The sequence below is a fragment of the Rhincodon typus genome, chromosome 2 (assembly GCF_021869965.1).
Source record: "Rhincodon typus isolate 14 chromosome 2, sRhiTyp1.1, whole genome shotgun sequence".
Classification (NCBI taxonomy): Eukaryota; Metazoa; Chordata; class Chondrichthyes; order Orectolobiformes; family Rhincodontidae; genus Rhincodon; species Rhincodon typus.
Genome location: NC_063333.1, coordinates 111,715,219 through 111,725,027, shown reverse-complemented (window position 1 = coordinate 111,725,027; position 9,809 = coordinate 111,715,219). Strand labels below are relative to the sequence as shown.

The 9,809-nt window shown below is 41.2% G+C and overlaps 2 protein-coding genes across 2 annotated transcripts in view; both read right to left on the bottom strand.

Annotated features, from left to right (window-relative positions):
• Positions 1-9,809, bottom strand: part of LOC109927112 (glial cells missing transcription factor 2) — a 1,179,481-nt gene that overhangs the window by 670,409 nt on the left and 499,263 nt on the right. The gene's annotated exons all lie outside the window — the stretch shown is intronic.
• Positions 1-9,809, bottom strand: part of LOC125486561 (serine/threonine-protein kinase MAK-like) — a 221,916-nt gene that overhangs the window by 18,387 nt on the left and 193,720 nt on the right. The window contains 1 exon segment of the mRNA XM_048614462.1: positions 3,534-3,659. Coding sequence (XP_048470419.1) covers positions 3,534-3,659 — 126 coding nt within the window.

The following is a 9,809-nucleotide window of genomic DNA, read 5'->3' as shown; positions in this document are numbered from 1 at the left end:
GAAAGAAGGAAAGAAGGAAAGAAGGAAAGAAGGAAAGAAGGAAAGAAAGAAAGAAAGAAAAGACGACCATGTGCGAGATGTTCATTGGAGTCAACTACAAAATGTGACCAAGTTCAACTGCACGGGTAGTACACAATCCTCATCTGGTAACTAGTGGTCGTTTAGTTAACAACTGCAAGACTTAATGTTGCAATTGGTAGAGTAATCAATCTTAGAATTGGGAGGTTTACAGCAAAAGAGCAAGACTTTAGATAATATTTAGCCATATGTTCCTTTTTGTGTCTTCAGTGTGTTTTTGAATAAAATTGTATTGAATTGCAAGTTGGATATGGCCTTTTAGTTTATCTCACAAGTAAAGAACCTGAGTAAAATGAGTTTATGTAGAAACTGGTCAAAGTTTCCAAGTCAGGGACATCACTTTAGTTCCTCCCTCTCACCCTATGTTCTCCAATATTTTTTGTTTATTATTCATGTCCTCCTTTGAGAAGACAGATCCAAAGTATGTATTTAATTGCTGCCATCTCTTGTATAACTTTGCCTGTTTCTGACTTAAATGATCTACATTTGTCTTCACTAAGGCAAATTAAGTAACAGCACTGGAGGAGAACATGCACCATATGAAGTTAGTGGAACAAAAAGAAGGCTTACCACTCACTTCACAAAGCCAATAAGAGGATGGGCAACAAATACTGACCTGGTCAATGTCACCCACATCCCACAAAAGAATAAACAAAAATCTTAGACCTTGAGGTTACTGATTGTGCTTGAATATAATTCAGCTGCTACTGAAGGTCCACAGTGGCTTGCAGATGTCCAGTTCGAGCTGCTGGATCTGTTCTGAATCAGTTCCATTTAACAATGATGTAACGCTGCACAATACGATGCAGAATGTCTTCCAATGTTTAGATGGGACTTTGTCCCTACATAAACTTTGTGGTGGTCATTTTAACAATATTACCATGATGCAATTGTGATAGTTAGATTGATGTGGGTGCAGTCAAAGTAGGGTTTTCCCTATTATTTGATCTCTTTCCACCTTCTATGGCCTAGCAGAAACAGCTTTTCACTACAGATCCTTTTGAAACCTTCTGTAATATTGAAAACGTCCAATATTTCTTTCCACATTTTCTTTGTTTCCAAGTAAACATACTTACAGCCAGATTTTCACGGACGAGGCAGAGGTTGAGACTGGAAATGTCCCAATCTATACAGCCTAATATACCTGCTATTAAAGCAGCAGTGAAACTCATATATCACATACATATTATTTGTGTGGTAGACAAGATGTCTTTTGGGCTTAATGGCATTATTTTATTAGTTGAGAAAACCACTTGTGAATTTATTGCAAAATGTCAATATAAGTCAGTGCTATCCACCTGCTATCCAAATTTTTTGATACAATTTTTGCATATATATAATCATGATTTGATCAGGATAGCCATTATCATGCAGGATAGTCTTATTCCTGGCATCAACCTCACACAATGAGCAGATGACTTAAGACCCTATTCAGGTGGTTGCCAATAGGATTATACTTGTAGTGCTGGAACTTTAGGAATCCCAACACATACATTGACCCATGAACATAGGATTTTGATAGATCATAGTAGAAAACCCATTGACAGATTTCTCAACTTAAACATCAGAAACAACAGTGATGGCATCATGGCCCAATGCGGAACATCGAGCAGTGAGGGAGGTCTCCTGGTGTCTGCGGTGGTGGTGACGTCAAGAACAGGAAGCTGAGGTCTCCTGGAGTGTGAGCTGAGTGGACGACTCATCAAAGACTTTTGAACTTTTAGCTTTATTCCTTTATTTTTTCTAGTTTATATTAAGAAGGGCTTTAATGTTAAATATTACTTTATTTCTTTATTTTTCTACTTATTCTGTGAAGGTAATGCTGACCTATTTAACTTTGATTCTTTTGCTACTTTGTACCTAAGGTTTTTGCACCTAGGTACCTTTTTACTTGAAAAGGCAGTGTGTGTGATGACATTACACACTTTTCACCGTACTCCTGTATTTCTGTACTTGAGTACTTATGACAATAAAATCTAAATCTAAATCAAGGAAGGGAGCTCATTTGATTGCTCCAATTCAATGGTAAATTTGAGAGCAAAATGGAGTTCATTAAATTGTGTGAAGAAATTCTTTGATGCAGCTGCAGATTGAAATATTGCAAATGTCTCATCTATATTGGAAATGCACAAAGAATAAGAGATTTATGGTTATTCTATCAAAGACATGATTCTCATGATACCCAATGAATTTGTTAGCAACAGCTGTGCCCAGAGGGGACTTAACGGCAACGAGATCCATTTGGGCATACATTGTGTCATTGAAATTGAACTCAACTGCGTAAATTGCTAGGTTAATAAGTTCAATGAATGCAGATTCAGATATCAGTGTCACATCTAGATTGTCATGATATAGTGACATAATGAAAGCACCAACCAATTCCTTGAGTAAACTGGTAAATAAGATAGGAATGTCTCAATAACACATAGACATGCTATTGCTCTCAATATGCAAGCCTTTAACAATGATCACGAGAGTGAAGGAATTCTTCACCATATGGAAACTTATTTAAAGTTGATTGTAACAGCTCACTGAACCATTTGGCCAATTCATGTTGTGAAGAGCCAGTTGTGGATAGAACAGAACATAAAAGGACATTGCTTTTTGGATCTTAGGTAGCTCATACATGTGTGGATGCAGTGAGCCTTGAGGATGAATCCCATCAGATATACATAGGTTATCACTCTAACATCCTAAGTCCAACAAGTACCTCTGCAATTCGTCCTTGAATGTGGTTTTGTGGTTATGTGTAGAGGTAGATCTTATAGGTATAAATTTAGAATCAGCATTAAGTACAACTTATATTTTGTTGGTGTTGAGTATAACAACTCCGGTTCTTTTGTTAGTTTTACATGTGTACCTGTCATCAGATTTCCACAAATATGTAGGTGAGATCAGTTAAGTGTGCTTTCAGAACCTCAGCATTTCTTGGACGTTGGTTTGTAATGAGATAGCTGGTAATGAAGAGTTCAAACTCAAAGTTGAAACCATGCATGAGAACAAACTTGTTTACAGAGAGTAAATGTTAAGAGAGATTTGTCACATGTTTAGCTGTATTCTACATTATCCTAGCAAAATGCTTCCGTTTAAATAAATTCATAGTGTGTGTATTTCAAGTGGGTATTTTTATGGCATGGCTATCTATATAGGTAATATAGACATTAACAGATTCAACAGAAGCACACTGTGGGCTGGTTCTAACCTGATGAGTGAAAAATGAAAAGTTTCAAACTTCTTCTCTCCTTTCAGCGATGTTTAGGTTTGGTATTAGAAGTCGTTATATTGTACAGAACTTGCTGGAAACAGGAATTGGGGTGCAAATCTAGGATTTTAGTCTGCATACGGTTTTTAAAAGGTTCCTAACTTGGCCCAATTCAGTGAAATTCTGGGCCTTACTCTTTTCTATCTTAAAGCTGCTTCTAATAAATACAAAAGGATGAAAAATGGAAACTTACTGCCTGTGGATCCTCCAATAGGAGCAAATTGAACTCTCTGTCCTGCTGACCCAACTTCCTTCTTGAGAAAGGATGGAATATAACCTTTGGATGAGTTATTATCTGGATTAAAAACTTCAAACTTTCCTGTAACAACAAGATGAATTATTAAACCATATTTGACCATTATCACAGAGTTGTACAGCATAGAAACAGACACTTCGGTCCACCTTGTTCGCACCGACCAGATATCCTAAATTAATCTAGTCCCATTTGCCATCGTCCTTTAAAAGTATAAACCGCTTTCAGAGTTGAATTTAGTTATGTTAGATTTTATTGTCAGCCTCAGTAATGACAATTTGGAAGATCTAACATTGCTGTAGCATTCATATATTTTCTACATTAATGTATGTATAGATTGCAAACTAAAAGCAGGAGGATAACTAGGAAGAAGGTAGAACCAGTCAAGGATAAAGGAGGGAACTTCTGCTTAGAGGTAGGGGATGTGAGTGAGATCGTAAAACCCTTTGAGTTGGTATTCACCCAGGAGAAGGTACAGAAGACACTGAGAGTTGTGTGGAGCACGCTAATATGCTCGGGCATTTTGAGATCAAGAAAGAAGTGGTGTAGGGTCTCTTGAAAAGCATTTAGGTGGATAACTTCCCATGGCCCAATTGTATCTACCACAAGTATTGAGAGAGGCAAGAGAGGAGATTGCTGGGGCCTTGACCAAGATCTTTGCATCCTTGCCAGCCACTGGAGAGGTCCCGGAGGACTGGCAAGTAGCTTAATGTTGTTCCTCTGTTCAAGAGGGAAAATAGGCATGATCCAGAAAACTGGTGAGTCTCACATTGGTGATTGGGAAGCTATTGGAAAGAATTCTTAGGAATAAGATGCATGCACATTTGGAAAAGCATGGCCTAATTAGGGACAGTCAGCATGGCTTTGTGTGGGACAGGTCATGTCTTATTAACTTGATTGAATTTTTCAAGGAGGTGAAGAAGGTGATCAATGAGGGTACAGCAGTGGATGTTGTCTACATGGATTTTAGTAAGGCTTTCGATAAGGTCCCTCATGTTAGGTTCATCCACAAGATTAAGATACGTGTTCCATGGTGACTTGATCACATGAATTCAGTATTAGCTTGCAAATAGAAGACAGAGGGTGGTGGTGGAAGTGTGTTTTTCAGGCTGGAGGTGCTGAACTAACGGTGTACTGCGGGAATCCGTACTAGGACCTCTGCTGTTTGTGATATATATATATAAATGATTCGGAGGAGAATGTAGATGGGTGGATTAGTAAGTTGCTACAAAGATGATACAATGATCAGTAGAGTTGTAGATAGTGTAGAAGGTTGTCAAAGGATACAGCAGGACATGGGCGGAGAAATGGCAGATGGAGTTTAATCCGTGTAGGTGTGAGGTGCTGCACTTTGGGAGATCAAATGTTAAGAGAAAGTATACAGTTAATGAGAGGACCCTGAACATCACTGATGTACAGAGGGATCTTAGGGTGCAAGTCCATAGCTTCCTGAAAGCAGCCACGTAAGTAGATAGGGTGGTAAAGAAGGTGTATGGCATGCTTGCCTTTGATGGCCAGGGAATTAAGTACTAGAGTCAGGATGTCATGTTGCAGCTTTATAAGACTTTGGTTAGGCTGTTCGTAGAGTATTGTGTTCAGTTCTGCTTGCCACATTACAGGAAGAATGTGAAGACTTTGGAGAGGGTGCAGAAGGGGTTTACCAGGATACTAAATAAAAACTGAAAGAACTGCGGATGCTGTAAATCAGGAACAAAAACGAAGTTGCTGGAAAAGCTCAGCAGGTCTGGCAGCATCTGTGAAGGAAAAAACAGAGTTAAAGTTTTGGGTCCGGTGACCGTTCCTCAGTTCGGAGGAAGGATCACTAGACCCGAAACATTAACTCTGTTTTTTCCTTCACAGATGCTGCCAGACTTGCTGAGCTTTTTCAGCAACTTCGTTTTTGTTCCTTTTTTTTACCAGGATACTACCTGGATTAGAAGGTATGGGCTATAAGGAGATGCTAGAAAAACCTAAGCTGTTTTCTCTGGGATGGCGGAGTCTGAGGGGAGATGATAGAGGTCTATAAAATTATGAGATGTACAGATAAGGCTGATTGTAAGAATCTTTTTCCCAGAGTTGAAGTATCTAATTCTAGTGGGTATGCATTTAAAGTGAGAAGGAGAAAGTACAAAGGAGATGTGAGTGGCAAGTTTTTTACATAGAGTGGTAGAAGTCTGGAAAACACTGCCAGGGTTGGTGGTGGATACATTAAGGGACTTTTAGTTAAGTGCATGAAAATACAAGGAATGGAGGGATATGGACCAAGGCAGAAGAGATTAATTCAATTTGGCCACAAAACTTCGTGGGCCAAAGGGCCTGTTTCTGAGCTGTACAGATCTATGTTCTATGTTCTAGTTGCCCTAAGCTGCAGTCCTTTCTTAAACTACTACAATAATGCAACAGTTACAATCTGGCAGTTGAGTATCAACTTCCTATACAGTTTAGGTATGTTTAGGACAATTAAAGTGGAAAATATTTGAATCTTGCAGTGATGTTAGATCTACCAAATCGTTACTACTGAGGCTGACAACAAAATTTAGCATAACGAAATATTCAGTAAATGGCAGGACCTTTAGGAGCATTGATATACAGAGGGATTTTGGGTTACAAGTCCATAGTTCTGTGAAAGTAGCGATACAAGTGGATAAGGTGGTAAAGAAGGCATTCAACATGCTTACCCTCATCAGTCAAAGCATTGAATATAAAAGTTGGCAAGTCAAGTTGGAGCTGTATAAGACTTTAGTTTGGCCACATTTGGAGTGTTATGTGTATTTATGGTCACCACACTATAGGAAGGAAGTGGAGGCTTTGGAGAGGGTGCAAAAGAGGTTGATCAGGATGTTACCTGGATTGGTGTGTATCAGCTATAAGGAGAGGTTCAGCAAACTTGGATTGTTTTTGCGCGAGTGCTGGAGGCCGAACGGCAATCTAATAGAATATACAAAATTATGAGGGGCATAGATAAGGTGCAAAATCTGAGTCTTTTTCCCAGTGTGGAAATACCAAATACTAGAGGGTATAGGTTTAAGGTGAGAAAGGAAAAGTTAAAAAGAGATGTGCAAGGAAAGCTTTTTTTTATGTAGAAGGTGCTGGGTGTCTGGAACACGCTTCCAAGGAAGGTAGTAGAAGCAGATACAATAACATCATTTACGAGGCATTTAGACTGACACATGAACGGGCAGGGAGTAGAGGGATACAAACCATGTGCAGGCAGATGGGATTATTTTAGAATGCTGTCATGGTTAGCACAAACATGGTGGGCCGAAGGGCCTGTTCCTGTCCTTATTGCTCTATGTTCCTGTCAAAGCTTAACCCACAAAAAAGTTTCTGAAGTTTATACCATAATTAGCTTTGGAATCATTTGGAGAAAAGAAGTTCCAAAAGACTGTAAGGTAAAACAGTGCCAAACTGTAATCAGAAAACTATAAAGGTAGAGTCACTATAGTCTTACCAGACCATAAGGCTGCTCGTTCATCAGACAGCAATGACTGATGGTGTTTCAACCTGAGGGTTACCACACCTCAGGTGAAGGGTGAGGTTGAGAAGGACAGTCATAGAATCATAGAATCCCTACAGTGTGGAAACAGGCCATTCAACCCAACAAGTCCACACTGCCCCTCCGAAGACCATCCCACCCAGACTCATTCCCCTACCCCTGATTTCCCATATCGAACCCAAATATCCCTGGGCACTATGTGCAATTTAGCATGGCCAATCCACCTCCCTGCACATCTTTGGACTGTGGGAGGAAACCGGAGCACCCGGAGGAAACCCACGCAGACATGGGGAGAATGTGCAAACTCCACACAGACAGTCGCCTGAGGGTTTAATCAAACCCGGGTCCCTGGTGCCGTGAGGCAGCAGTGCCAATCACTGAGCCACCATGCCGCCCAGTCCTTCGTGGTAATCTCAGCTTGTACCGGAATTGAACCCAAGCTGTTAGCATTACCTGCTGTCCTTGTCCTTCAAGGAGGTACAGGTTATAGGAAGATGCTGTTGAAGATTCCTAGTGAGTTGCTGCAATGCATCTTTTATGTAATACAGACTTCTGACATCATGCATCGGTGGTGAAGTAAGTATATGTTTAAGGTACAGGACGGGTTGCTGGGATAATTAATTGCCAACAATCACAAGCTTTATGTTCTTTATGACTCCTTCAGTGACTGGAACCAGGTGGACCTTGTTGACTACAGGTCCTTGATTGGCGTTGTTAACCCAGACCAATCAGGAAGCCCTGGCTGACCAACATAAATAGTGGATTCTCCTCATCGTCTGCTCCTGGGCCTGGCCAAGCTGGCCATTAATTGGTCCTGACAGCGGGCCGTGGAGGGGGTCATTATGGCCGATTGCCTGCACCTCTTCCCCTGATACATCGATGCCCGGTTGTCCCTGGGGAAGAAGCAAGCAGTGTGCACTGGCACTCTCAATGCCCTTCGGAAGAGGTGGGCACCGTAGGGTGTGGAGTGCTTTGTTTCCCCCACAAACTCTATTTTGATTTGATCCCTACCCTCCCCCTCACTTTTTCTTTCACATAGGCATAGCCCATACTGGGGCTCTGCTTGATACTGATGCTTTGGTCACATAGGTGATTTTCCTGGTGGTGGTATGTTAATAAAGTTATTTGCACACCTGGAGTTTTATTACTGTGTCTCACACCTGCACATGCATAACAAGGGTGCTGGAGAAAATAAGAAAAAAGAGTGGAAAAAATATAAACAGTGGATTTAGAATCTCCACAGTTCAGGGGATTGACTCTCAGCTGGCTGGCCACAGCCAGTGTACTGTGCACAAGTAGATAAAGGGTGACTTGGTGATGGGATACTGGCCTCTGTGCAGTTATTTCAGTGGCAAATGGGAGAAAACAGTATATGCCTGAAGAACATTCGCTCCAAGAACAGTCTGCTTGGAGTTGGGGTAAGCATTTCTCACATCATACCTTTAATTGGGAAGCTTGATTCATTTGATCCTACTGTCAAAGACTGAGCCCAGTACGTGGAAAGAATGCAATATTTTTTCCAGGCTAATGACATTGGGGCAGATGAAAAGCAACGAGTAATCTTTCTGACTGCTTGAGGACCTGCAGCAATTTCGGTTATAAGAGCTTTAACTTTCCCAAAGGCACCAGACACTGAAACCTTCCAACAGTTGACGGAGTTGGTTAAGGAATGTTACGACCCCAAACCTGCTCTAATCTTGAGATGCTATTAGTTTTATTTGGCTATTAGAGAACCGAGGGAATCTGTATCGGGATTTTTGATGAGGTTTGATGTGATTTTGGGTTAACCCTGAATGAGATGCTGAAAAACCGTTTGGTATGTGGGATTAATGACATAACCATGCAGAAGCGCCTAGGAGCTGAAGGCCAACTGGACTTTAAACAGGTATTAGCTTTGTCATTCGAAAATGCATGGGAGCTACAGGGCAACCCGATGGAAGTGGACACCTTCACCTGTCCAACTGAGCTTGGTGAACACTACTTGAGTGTAGGAAATCACAGAGCCTCAACAACAGCATATCCCGAGCAGAGGGACCTTAGGCCAGCCCACAGCAGAACCCCACAACAAAGCTAAGCCTCAGCCAAGTTCCCAAAAAGGTCTTCAGGATCTGGGCCAGCAAGCCATTGTAGTTGCTGCCAGTATGCAGATTCATTTGGGTCTCCAACCCTTAAGTTTGTGCTAGATCTCAGCCAGACTGAGAAAATACACTGGGGAACTGTTACAAATTAAGGGTACGACTTCAGTTCTGATCTTCAGTTCCTATGAGAAGCAATTGTTGCAGTTATTACTGATGGTAGTAAGAGTCTCAGGCCCAAGCCTGGGGCAGAATTGGATGAGCAACATTCACCTAGATTGGCTCAACATTTTTCAATTAGAAAATGGCTGCCTCAGTGAAGTCAGAGTGAAATAACCAGGGGTTTTTCAGGAAGAGTTTGGGGCTATCAAAAGGGCCAAACTCATTTTACATGTTGACTGTGGAAGCAATTTTGCAATTTTGCAAGGCCCCCTTGGTGCCATTTGACATGCAGGCAAAAGTAGAGGTGGAAATCAGGAGTCTGGAGATCAAAGGAAATATCAAACCAATGCAGTTTGTGGAATGGGCAGCACTGGTCATACCAACTGTGAAGCCTGTCAGCTCACTTTGCCTTTGTGGGGATTTTGTGCCAATGGTAAACCACTTCTTGCAGCTGGATAAATACCTAATCCCTCACATAGAGGA